This window comes from Leptidea sinapis, chromosome 40 (genome assembly GCF_905404315.1).
Source record: "Leptidea sinapis chromosome 40, ilLepSina1.1, whole genome shotgun sequence".
Classification (NCBI taxonomy): Eukaryota; Metazoa; Arthropoda; class Insecta; order Lepidoptera; family Pieridae; genus Leptidea; species Leptidea sinapis.
The window spans coordinates 3,390,988-3,404,721 of NC_066304.1; the positions used below are offsets into that span (position 1 = coordinate 3,390,988).

Consider the following 13,734-nt stretch of genomic DNA (forward strand, 5'->3'; position numbering starts at 1 on the left):
AGGTTTGCATAAGATATGTATTAAATAAAAGTAATTAAGTTATTTATACTGTTTAGTTTTCGGGAGTCGGTTTAACTAAATGTTGTGTTTTTTTTTTTATTTTTTACTTTTTGTGTCAGTTAATAATAAATTTATAATCAACCTGAATGAAAACTCCTAAGAACCCGTACACAAACTACAATAACATCCATGTAAACAAAAATATTCATAAAATTAAAACTACTAGGCTAAACTATGTAATTTTTATGGGACTAAATAGCATCTATTCCGAATCGAACTAAAAAAGAATCACGTAAATTTGATCATATCTCAGCGTAATCAGTGTACATATATAAAAAAACCGATCGAATTGAGAACCTCCTCCTTTTTGAAGTCGGTTAAAAACAAAGATTCTATAAAGTACTTTAGTGGATTCATACTTCTTTTAGAACATAACGGTTACTTTAGCTTAGGATACTTAGATATATATCTTAATCTATGTAAATTACGTGACACGTTGTTTGTCCGCGATGGACTACTAAACTTATGAACGGATTTAAATGGGGATTACTTCATGGAGTGCAGTTTGGTCCAACTTGAGAGATAGGGTAGTTTTAATTTCGATTTGAGACCCAAAATTATTTTTATTTTCAATATTTGTTTTGTATGGACATATTTTCCATGAGGTAATTTAGTGACGCACGGTTTGACAGTTCCACTGTGAAACAATTTCAATATTAGAAAGGGAGCATTTTTTACGAAATAATTCTTGATGTTTTGAAATATTATTGGAAAATTCCTATAAAACAGTAATTTTTTTTATTATCTACAGAACAACGTCTGTCGGGTCAGCTAGTAGACTATATAAAGCGCTGTATTCATAGATTTCATCACTGAATCATATTTTTTGTACTATGTACCAATCTGGAAAGACATCATTAGAATTAAAAATAAATCGATGAAACATACAAAAACCTGACAAACTCTTCTTTTAAAAGTCAGTTAAAATAGATAAAACAAAGTAAATTCATTCTATTCAAAAATAAATGCTGTTCAAAGAACGTTACAAAAAAGCCGAAATTAAAATGGCGGATGATCCAATTCAGCGTCGTGCGTTTGTATCGAGGCGATAAAGCGTATGCGATAGTCAAACGGGCTGGATATGAAGTGCCACTTTACAACTGATGAATCACCCCTGCCGTCTCCCCCTCGGATGTGTTAGACACCCTTCACTGTGAGTGCAACTGTGTTTATCTTAGAAAACATCTACTAGCTCTCGAGGTGGGTAAACTAGGAAGGTTTTTATTAGATGTTAAATACTCTGCGGGATTGCGTTGCTTTAGGTAGGTATGGGTTAAATCTTATTGGTATGCTAGCTGACCTGACAGACGCTGTTCTGTAACAGAAAAGAAAATGATGTAAGTATTCGCGAAATGCAGTCTTAAGACACTGGTAATGTGTAATCAAAGTTGATTATATTAGTAATAAAATGATAAGGATTAATATCGTACTTGTGTAAACAGCTTTTATATTACCGCTTTTTTTATCGCCAATTTCTTAAGTATTTAAAAGGATAGTATGTAATCTTTAGGAGATAGACTTATTCTATCGTGGATTTTCAGTAGACCTATATAAGATACACAATTCCACCATACATTAGTTTGTTATGCCTCAAAGGGTTTAGACAGCGTTTCTGTTGAAAGCTCCCAGATGGCTTCTTTTTTCCCGAAACCACCAAGAAATATCGTATATCAAATAATATACTAAAATATTCCTTGAGAATCACGCTATCCATTGGTGAATGAGTTGACATGAAAATCGATGCGGTAGTTGTTGAGTTTATCGCGAACAGACAAACAGACAGACATGGCGCTGGACTTAGTTTTATAATATTATGTAGTAATAGTGATTGAAACTCTTACATATAAATATAACTGGTACGCAAAAACCTAATTTAAACATACAGTAACAATTACGCGCCTTTTATTCCTTTAAATAGTATATTTTATTCGGTTCGTAACGTATTTACATTTTAAGTATATTTTAACGTGCTTTTCATTCGCCAACAGACGTCATATTTGTTTGAAAGTCAAGTATCAACGATTGATGACAGTATATTTTTGACAATTAAAAAAAAATATCATCCGAAATAAGAAGATTTCTATGAAGAGTTAGAGCGTATTATAATTAGTTTTGATCCTGTTTTGTTACAAAAAATAAATACTAAAAAGGACTGATTTCTTTTTGTAAAAATTATTTTCAGTTTATTGATATTTTTATGTTTAATAATACAACTGTAGATGAAAATAAAATAGTAAACACCAGAAAGTGAGGGATATCACTTTAAAATAACAAACTATTTAGATACTTTTGATTTTTTTTGAAAAGAATTCATTCATTCATTCGAGTTAGTTAGCACAAAATACATGTAAAAGCGCATCACATATCATATTAGATATGTGATTAAATGACGTTAGTACTTACGTCTACATAAACCCTCTCATGCAAACAACATACCTACATTCCTATTAAAATATTATATAAACTTGATTCTGCAGGAAACGTATTCAGTGAGTGCTCTTATATTCATTCGCTTTCACAAAATATCCAGATAAAATTTTGGCTTAAAACATTTTACCTTTCCGAATATTCGAGAAAACGCTACTACCAAAATCATTCGGGTGAACTGCAGTAGTACTTTTCTCTTTGCCCAAGCAAATAGAGTTAGTTGGATAATTTGACGCACTTCACTCCCTTGGGAATCGAACTAGCAACTGGGGAGTGCACACCATTTGCTCAATGCATTTGGAAGTGTACATAACCTATAAAAATACACTTTCAAATATGAGCTCTACATTTATTAAAATAGAGTGCACATTTAACTTAAAGTGATAAGGTACTTTTCTAAATTAGAATAATAAGATTTTTCCATTGAATGCATTTGAAATATTGATGACTAGACGGAATGTATTTTTCATTTTGTATTCAAACTAATGGAAATTCAATTATGGGTTGAATTCTTACATTAATTTTCATTCTAAATGTACAATGTTACATAGAAAAACTTAAAACTTACTATTGCAGTTTGAGTTTACTTTAAATATTACGAAAGCAAAACAACCCGTTTTAATCACGATTATTGTTTTAAATGAATTATTATCATAAGATCTTAAGTGTTAATTCTCTAACACGTGTTTCGAAGTGATTCACATATGCCTCTATTCGAGGCATTTTCAGGAGTTTTGCACTAGCTTAATAAATAAATCGCCGTATCAAGTGATCCACTAATTACAATAATAACTCTAAGCCGTAAGCTTATTCCCACACTGATAGACTAAAATGTAATTATACAGGGTGACCGAGAAGTTGACGTCCAAAGCTAAAATTTGAAAGCCTTATGGTGATGGGTGTCTGAATCACCCCTATGTATGTTCTACGATTTTGCGTAGTTTAGGAGATAATAATTTTTGTCCCCTTTTATCCGCTCTTTTCACCTTATTGTGGTTTAGGACTTTTTTCTAATTTTTTTGAACACTTTTAGTTAATTTTATGTTGATAATTATAAACTACTGTTGCAATAACCATGTAACAAAACTATGAATAGTGTTAGAAAATGTGGAACGAGTTTAGAATTGAGTCGTAAGTTCAAGAAAACTGCTCCAGCTAAATTCATGAAAATGTTCAAGGTATCAAAAATAAAACTTCTAGGCTTCTAACTATTTTTAAAAACTTCCCAGAACATTGGCCAATAAAATGAACCAAATTCAAATTTTAGCTTTGGACGTCAACTTCTCGGTAGATAATTATGGATCCCAAATCGCAATAAAAACTATCCTATCTCTCAAGTTGGACTTAACTACATGAATACTACTCCATGAAGTAATCCCTATTAAAATCCGTTCATTAGTTTAGGAGTTCACTGGAAACAAACATCAGGACTGTATATATAAATTTTAAGATATGCTACGAATCTGCGAATTTTCACAAAATCTTATTTAAAAGGTTGTCAAATACAACCGACAGGCAATCGTGACAATCTATGATAGCATCTCATAATTTATACAGAGTCGCATTGTCTTTTGGTTAAGATATGGGGTGAGGTAGGGTAAGCAATCTTCATATGAAATCGACATTGATATATTTCAAATAAACTGTCGTATATTCTGGCAAAGCTTTACAAATATGTCGAAATAGTACAGAGGCGGAGACGAACGTTTAAATAAAATGCACACATATATAAGTCTATTACAGTCTAGTTGCGGCCAAGGCTTGTAGTACTTTTCTTAAATAATGCTTAGAAATTAAATCAAACGGCTCTTATCACCTCTTGACAAACGAACATGACAAAAAACTTGACAGACAAATTCTTGAATTCATATTGAAGCTTTAAAGGTATCCAATATACGATAATTTATTTATAAAGTTAAAAAAATAAAATAAAATTCTTTATTGGTTTTAACAAATTCTCCGTAATAAATAGTGGCAAGAACCTCCTTTTAAGCATAAAGAATGCTTGTGCCAGGAGGCTCCACTCTTTCTTAGCCTTAAAATGACATACTTAGAGAACATAATAATATTATAAAACGTGTGTGTGTGTGTATGTATAAGTGTGTGTGTAAGTGTGTATATGTGTTAGCGTATGTGTCGTAAGAGTAACTCAGTATCATCATAATTTTGTGGTAGTATCCAGGCGAGCAATGCAATTTAACATTTATGGGCGTTTCTATTATATATATGTAACTGTTTGTTTATTTTATTATAAAGAAATGCCGCACGACATTTATACTGCATGCTATAGAACTCCGTCCTTAATGGTGTAACAAAGGCAACTTTGTCTTTCCTTCGTTTGTGTTCAATATTAGGATCGTATGATATTATTTTATGTAATTTCAGAACACATTGTACAATATATAACTTTCTCACAGTTAATAGGTTACAAAGCTGATACAAGCGTTCTGTAGAAAAACGTTGTCGCTTAAAGTGCATATCCTTTAAAAGTGCTCTTTGGGCTCTTTCCACTTCCAGTAATCAAATTACTTTAAATTAATTATTTATTACTTTTTATGAAATAATGTCTATTATTTCAGCTCGACTTATATATGGAACTAATTTGTTATGTATATTACAGCCTTTGTAAAATACTCTATTTGATTGAAAATATTGACCGTTGACTTTCTTATATTTTCTTCTCAAGAGTTCTTTAACTTATATGAAGAAAAAACGTAACGTGATTTTATCGATAATGTGAAACTTAAGGATACAAGCTAAATTATTACACAAAATTCTATATGCAATGCAATATTCTATATAATCATCTTAAGATTATATGTAATTTGATTCCTCGGTGTCTATTTTAATAACAGTACAATAAGTGCTTCTGACTGAATAAAACATAATAATTTAATAATAATACATTTATTTTTAATTTACCAATATATTAGCAAGTTGAATTTCAAATATTTTCTGTTGTGTAAATAGGGATAATAACTACCAAGTGGTGGTGGTTTTACACAGGATGCTGGCTAGATTATGGGTACCACAACGGCGTCTCTTTCTGCCGTGAAGCAGTAATGTGTAAACATTATTGTGTTTCCGTCTGAAAGGCGCCGTAGCGAGTGAAATTACTGGGCAAATGAGACTTAACATCTTATGTCTCAAGGTGACGAGCGCAATTGTATTGCCACCCAATATTTTGGAAACAGCTAAGCCTAATTATAAGCGATTCTGATAATAAAATTGTAAATATTGTATGTTTTATGCAGGTCTCGACGCAGAGCTGTACTACGTGAGAGAAGGCGTAGTGAACAACTACGCTACGAGCTTCGTTGTGCCAGTACCAGCACATATATCCGACTTGGAGTTTATGTGGCAAGCGACTGGACGAAAACCGGTATGTTGGACAAACTTACAATACCTATTGACGTCAAATTGGCCCAATCCATTCTAAAAAGCTTTCGTTTTTTTCCTGGTAGAGAAGGATACACAAACATATGGGTCACCTGATGTTAAGTGATCACCGCCGCCCACATTCTTCTGAAACACCTGAAGTGAGTCCCCAGGTGTTGCAAGAGCGTGTTTTTAAGTTACCTATGTCATATCGTCCTGGGAATAATGCACAAGAAAGCTCATTCCTTGCACACAGCCACATTGCCACAGTGCAGTACTATTAAGCCACGTTTTTATTAGGAGACATTTGTCCCGCAACTCTGTCGCTCGACATGAAATTCACTCACGTGTCCCGCGCGATGTCGCCAGTCGATGCTCTGCGAGCGTCGACGCGCGCGACCATCGTGTATCTCGACAGTCTCCGGACAGGCTTTGAGTGGTGAGAAAGTGTGTCGCTTTGTGTATGTGAACAACACTACTTCCTCGGGCGATATACTGATCACGACTGGCCAATGTGAATGAGTCATATATCGCGGGACATTGTTCCACAACTTTTGCACAGACCTGAATGTCGAGCGATATGTCTCTGCGACATGTCCCCTAGTGAAAACGAGGCTTTACTGTTAAAGTACTAGTACTAGTAATGTTATAGAACAGTACTTTAACTAGTACAAATGACATTTCATTACATACCATTACAATTCATACAATTAACAGGCGTATGATACTTAATTTACATGGCGAAACAACGTTTGCCGGTTAACTTGTTACGATATTATGCCCTTTATCACACAATCGTTGTCAACTTTTCATTCGTTTAAGAATTAAATTCAAACACAGATATTTAAATAAAAGCTATAACATCACGTTGTATAGAAAATGTTCAGTTTCAACACAGTCTTATTAATTGTTCCCGTTGTTCGCACTTTCCAATTTAGCTGCAGAGATTAAATTTAGCGAAACAAAAGAGAGCGCGTTAGCGACAGCTCCTCTGTGGAATTTCTTCGGCGACAGTTATTTACGAGTCTTAATCGATTATTTGATTATATCTTTTGTTTTTATTTATTTGATTTAAGGTTTGGGGAACATGGCAAACAGTTAGAAGTATAAATTTTATTTTGAAATTAAAGTTGTTTACATAGTTTAACTTGATATTTTTTAAAGTTTAATCTGGGATTAGTCGACTGCCTTCCTAGAATACATCCTTCCTTTACACCCTTATCCTTGCCGCGGATGGGCTTAAGAGGTCATGGTATTTAGATTGACGAAGAGCTGATCAGCTTAATTCCTTTTGATTTCTCAATTTCACACTGCATAGTTGGAACGCCAACATAATAGAGGATCTGGAAAACCATGGGACATGGAAAATATTTATTTCGTAAATGAAAATTCTTCACATAATTTAATGTGAAAATATGTCGAGATTAAATATTTTATGTATTTAGTCTTAATTAAACACTCTTCACACAGTTAAACATAAAATTGAATATGGAAAAATTTCGATATTAAATATTCATCGAATGAATTCTTAAATTCAATTGTTGTTAACACAATTTTACATGAAATTTAATATAAAAAAACATTTCAAAATTAATTTATTGTATTTATTCTTAAATGAAAATTGTTCACATAATTTTAATGAAATTCATATTATTAATTTATTGTTTTAGACGAAATTGTTTAGTTTATTCTACAGTCGTATTTTATATTAAGTAGTCTATTCTATTACTGATATTAATAATGAGGAAATGAATAATACATTTAATCTTCGTTAATATCTCCTTAATAGTTGAAAGCTTAATAAAACAACTTTGTTTATTATAATCTTTTAGTTTCATTACATGTTTAAGTAAAGTACGTTGAACCATTTACATTCTTTGTTCGAAGGACCGATGTATATTATAAAAGGTTTTTTCTTAACAGCTTCCCTACGTGATGAGTATCCATTATGACGTACGAGCTGCCAAAGGCGCCATGCTGCCGCCACAAGTCAACATATCTGAAAAAGGCTTTGTTCCTACAAATCTACAGACTTTTCGGTAAATATCATGCTTATTAATACAATGATCCGTTGGTAGATTGAATTAACCGTTGTTTTTAATGACTATAAGGTACGAGACGGGCAGGGGGTTCAGCTAATGATAATTGATACGACCTGCCCATTACAATGCTGTGCCGCTCAGGATTCTTGAAAAATCCAAAAATTCTGATCGGCGCTACAATTGCGCATGTCACCTTGAGACAAGATGTTAAGTCTCATTTGCCCAGTAGCCCATTTCACTAGTTACGGCGCCATTCATACAGAAACACAATAATGCTTTCAAATTACTGCTTCACGGCTGAAATAGGCGCCGTTGTGATACCCATAATCTAGCTGGCATCCTGTGCAAAGGAGCCTCCCACTGGTAAAAACGTTCTTTGAACTCATAAAAAAAATCAAAATCACTATTTTTTTATGGAAGAGTCACCTGTTGTTAAGTGATCACCACCGCCCACATTCTCTTGAAATACCGCAGAAGTCACAGGAGCGTTGCCAGCCTTTTATCTTTTATTTTTTTTATCGGAACACTCCCCGTGATAAATGAGCTAGAAGACACACAATGAAGCCACGTCACTATGCAACGCGTAGTCGATTTAGCCGTTCACAGAACACTGGATCCCCGACAATTCGAGCTATTTCGTGATTTTGATTTAATATATGTATAAATTATATTTTAATTCACTTTATTTATTAATATCGCATGTTATAATCTGTTATTACTTTGTAGTATAGATATCCATCATTATTTGATTTAATTGCGGTGTTTTTATATTATGGCGTATTTAAGTGGAGGCAGTATTGCCTATTTTTTATGAAACTCTACAAAATTTTATGATCCAGGTGATTCGGTTTAATGTAGGGAACACTAGTTCTCTGTTCCCTCTAATAAACCTGTCTGTAAATATAGGTTTCATTTTATTTAATTAATAAGGTTTCATAAATTTTACTTCGACTATGCGTAAATATTTTGATTTTGAGCTACTTTAACGTCATATCTACAGATATAGTTAAATATATTTTTTAAATAATTTGTGCTGTAATACATCTTGCAAATATAATACAACTTCTCTCAGAGAACTTCTTTTCCAAAAAGAGTATCTGTTTTATTGTTTGTGTATTATTAGAACAGGTTCTTGTTATTCAATTTTGAGTGTGAATGCGGATTTCATAGTTAAATATTTTTTCGGGTATGTTAGTCAGTGTGTGTCAAATTTTGTTGACTTGTTTATTATTTATGTTAAGTAGCTCTATTTTTTTTTTAAATCTTCTTAATGGCTCTTAATATTAAGAAAATATATATTTAATTGTTTAAATGACTATATAAACATATAAAATATATTGTTAACCATTTTATATACCGCACTTACTCGTATACCGAAACCGTAATAGGATTGTAATTATATTATTTATTTATTAAAAGAATCTGGAATGAAAAAGTCATAAAGTTCTTCTGTGTTTTAGTAAGAATGTTTCTTTTTGTGTAGAGTTCGTCTGCCCTGTACTGGAGCTCTAAGTGAGGAAATCCTCGTCACAATTCAACTTAATATCTCATCAACGGATCGTGCCAGTAAAGACGTGCGACTAGTCTTCAAGAGGAACAAAATCTGTTTAGCTGGTGAGCTACTTTAATTTATTTATATAACAAAATCAAAGAAGTATAAATTGATCCCTTGAGATTTATAAAAAAGCATATGCCGCACAGAGTATATTGTGCTAGAAAATCTCTCATCATTATTTTTGAGACCTAGTAAAAACATTATCATTAATATAATGTTTTATTTTATGAACGGTGGCAATGCTTGGACAAATTGTTTAGAAAAATTAAGTTATAAAAATGTAAAATTTAAATTGACGTCATAAAAGAATTGTTAGATTGCATGTTCATATGGTTTTGCTAAATTCACTTAATAAGTAACATACGCAAACATCAAATATTTTTGGATACTGTCAATGCTTTTCATTACATATACGTACGTAATTCAACATATTTATTTAAAAAAATGTATTATTTTATTAATAACAGTATTTTCTTTCATTAACGCGAGGTAACATTTTTATTATTTTATTAATTACTCGATCGTTTTGTGACTTTTTCAGAGGGACATCCTCCAGAAAGCTTTTGCGCAAAAACTAATGTAAAAACAAACCTACAATTACGCGCGTTATATTCTCTTAAAAGTGTCTTATTAAAAATAGTTATATTTAAATGAGACCTGATAGTAAACGCACGACTGTTTCTGTGAACAGCTCATTCGATACACAACAATTTTCGTTTCATTTCCCATTCACAGTACACTGCCAGTACGTATACAAGAACCTCTCGTACGCTCATAAACAAATAAGCCAATTTAAAAAGAATAGTGATGTACATAATGTCAATACTCGAAACAGACATAAACTCGCAATTCCATATACTAGGCTCCGTAAAATTGCTTAATCTTATGAAGTGGATTGTGTTATATTTTATAATAAACTCCCAAATGATATTAAAATATTACGTATTAAAAAGTTTAAATGTATTGTAAAAAATATATTAACATAACTAAGGCCTTTTATAATGTGAAAGATTATTTAAATGATAAAGATAGTTGTAATTAATGTTTCTAAATTTTGTTAATGAATATTGTTTTACTCATTTAATGATATTTATAAACTAGTTTAACTGCTTGTACCTCTTTTAAATTTAATATTATAATATTAACATTTATAGTAACCATAATATATATTAAAACAAATTTATTATTAATTACCTCATTTTTTATGATTTTTCCGTCGTTAAGATCTTAATGATCTTCTTTTAACGTTCAATTTTTTTTTTATTTATATATATATATTTTTTAAGAGTTAAATTCAAAAATTAGATCTATACTGCATTTATTTATTTATATTCATGGACTTATATTCATAATTATAATTTAAAAATTTCTAGTCGCTGCTACTCCCAGACTCAATAATGTTGGGGCTACTGAAAACCAGTGCTACATTGGCACCACGCCATTGCAGCTTTTTACTGAGTTAGCTCCATTTGGTGACATTCACTGCCGCACAGTACCTTTTTCGTTTTAAGCTATAAATTGTATTATTTAATTTGTTTTATTTGTTAGTTCTAAGAAATTATTACTTATTTTGGTTTGTGTCATTTTAATAATTGTGTGGTGGTGGTTTTTGTTATCAATAAATTTTTATTCTATTCTATTCTATTCATTTGAATGCTATTGTAACTTTTGTACTTCATCCTGACTTGCACTAAATAACTTATAAAATTTTAACAGTGAATAAAGATTTTTTTACTTTGACTTTGATTCACCATCTGGATCTTCAGACATTGCTTGTAATTCATATTCTGTATAATAAAATGCGATGCTACAGACAACTTTTCCCCAAATAAAGCAAAAGTATAATAATACAAATAATTTATACTGTCTCAAAACACGTATTCTACAACAAAACCATGTTCTACTTACTTTTAAAACCTACTGTAAAACTTAAATTACTAACACTAGTTACAAAAATTAAAAAAGTCTACATACTTTAGTTTGGTAAGTGTACATAAAAAGTTGATACGAAGTTGCTAATGCTAGGACGTGCAGATATGACAAGCAATTTTCGTAATGGAATATTATATTTTCCTCATTAATCTCTAGAATGTATTAAAAAAGTTTCCAACAATAATAGCTTTACATTTTTTATCAACGCGAACGACTAGCTGCTGCCTCCGACGGTATCCTCGTGAACACATTAGCAAGAACACAGGAGCAAAACCTACCTATATACCTGTATAGCGTGAAAATTTGTGTAGCCTTATATTGTCCCGGCCTCTTTAAACAATCACACTTCTTTTATATTTTGTTTAATTCACACTATAGTTTTATAAATTAAATTCTATTTATTATTCTGGTGTGTAAGCTTTAATATTGTAAATTTTCATCAAAATCTATTCAATAGATTTTGCTTTAAAGAAGTTCATACATACATCCAGATATACAAACTTTCACATTTATAATATTAGTAGGATTATTGTAGGAATTCAATAAGTAGGTAAGGTAATAAGGGTAAAAATTTAAATGTACTAGTTTTTTGTATTTAAAAGTAGGTATTTTTAAATACTTCTAGTGATCAGATGTGGTCGGAAAATATGTTTAAAAATTTTTGTCAAAAGAGGCTCTGCTGTATTGTTTAATCTTAATGATGAGACAGCATGTAGTATATAATATGATTGTTATTGGCAATTTATTATATAAAACATTATATATCAGGTCTCATTTAAATAAAACTATTTTTAATAAGACACTTTTTAAGGGAATATAATGCGCGTAGTTGTAGGTTTGTTTTTACATTAGTTTTTGCGCAAAAGCTTTCAGGAGGATGTCCCTCTGAAAAAGTCACAAAACGATCGAGTAATTAATAAAATAATAAAAATGTTACCTCGCGTTAATCAAAGAAAATACTGTTATTAATAAAATAATACAATTTTTTAAATAAATATGTTGAATTACGTACGTATATGTAAAGAAAAGCATTGACAGTATCCAAAAATATTTGATGTTTGCGTATATTACTAATTATGTAGAAAATTGGAAAATTTCTGATTAATGTGAATTTTGTATGCAAGTGAATTTAGCAAACCATATGAACATGCAATAAAAAATTCCTTTATGACGTCAATTTAAATTTTACATTTTTACAACTTTATTTTTCGAAACAATTTGTCCAAGCATTGCCACCGTTCAACGTTATGTGTCCTATTATAAGTAATAGTTATCTCTTAGTTATACATTCTTATACAAATACTTAATGTGAGATATTTAAAATGGTTATTGATAGTTTAAGTCTTCTGACTATTCAAAAAGACTTAGGTCTATGAAATATACTTGCAAAATACTCCCGAGACCTTTTTTAAGATAAAATCTAATAACATTACATATTTTTTTATTACTGAAATATTCTGATGGCCATCACTTCATTCTGAAGGCGTAGCATCGCTTATCAATTATCTTTGCCAACTATACTTTTAAAATGTGTAAAATGTTTACTTTGTATTGTTTCGATTCCATTGAAGAGTAAAACACTTTGCCCAGCAAAAGATTTAGTAAAACAGCTGTTTGTAGAGCTGAGTAGTAGGCATAATAAGTTGATATTGGTTCCCGGTATTAATATTATCCATATCATAATTACTGGGAAATCATAGCATCACATTGAATAATAATAATAGTGTAAACTATGTAGGTACGTAGCGGACGTAGCGATCGTAGCAATACCAACACTGATCGTAGCGTAACTCATATGTTAATGGTTGATAAACAAATTAGTATTCAAATACATACTAATTTGATAAAGTAACTATTAGCTACTACAGTAATATTTCATAAAACCTGTTTTCCTGTGGGCGGTACTACTGCACAGGCAGTTTTATTTGCTGTGAAGCCATAATATGGAAGTATAATGGAGTTCAATTTTAATCATGCCGATAGTTTGCATATTGGCTGTATTATCATTGTTAAAACACTAACGACTAAGCCTTAAAAATTTATTCATTGATGTTATATATGAAGATTTAACTATAATTCATTAAAACGCACTTTTAATGCAGAAGGCCTGGCTAGCGATATAAAACTCGACACTTAAAGATTAAATTCTTTATAACATAATTTGAAATGGTGAAAACATATTTCGCAGATATAACTGCGTATTACCTAATTGTTATTTTTGTGAATATTTCTACAAATCAAGCATAAATGCCAAAAAAATATATCTTGTAAAAAACCAAGTCTCGCAACTCCGTTGTTCAACCATATAAAGTTGTGAGATGCATGTAATACCAAATCTGT

General features: G+C 31.1%; 1 protein-coding gene across 1 annotated transcript in view; it reads left to right on the forward strand.

Annotated features, from left to right (window-relative positions):
- LOC126976453 (tyrosine-protein kinase Dnt) overlaps positions 1 to 13,734 on the forward strand; it is an 88,698-nt gene that overhangs the window by 38,490 nt on the left and 36,474 nt on the right. Inside the window, exons 2-4 of the mRNA XM_050824770.1 lie at positions 5,742 to 5,869; positions 7,789 to 7,904; positions 9,391 to 9,521. Coding sequence (XP_050680727.1) covers positions 5,742 to 5,869; positions 7,789 to 7,904; positions 9,391 to 9,521 — 375 coding nt within the window. The remainder of the gene's footprint in view (positions 1 to 5,741; positions 5,870 to 7,788; positions 7,905 to 9,390; positions 9,522 to 13,734) is intronic.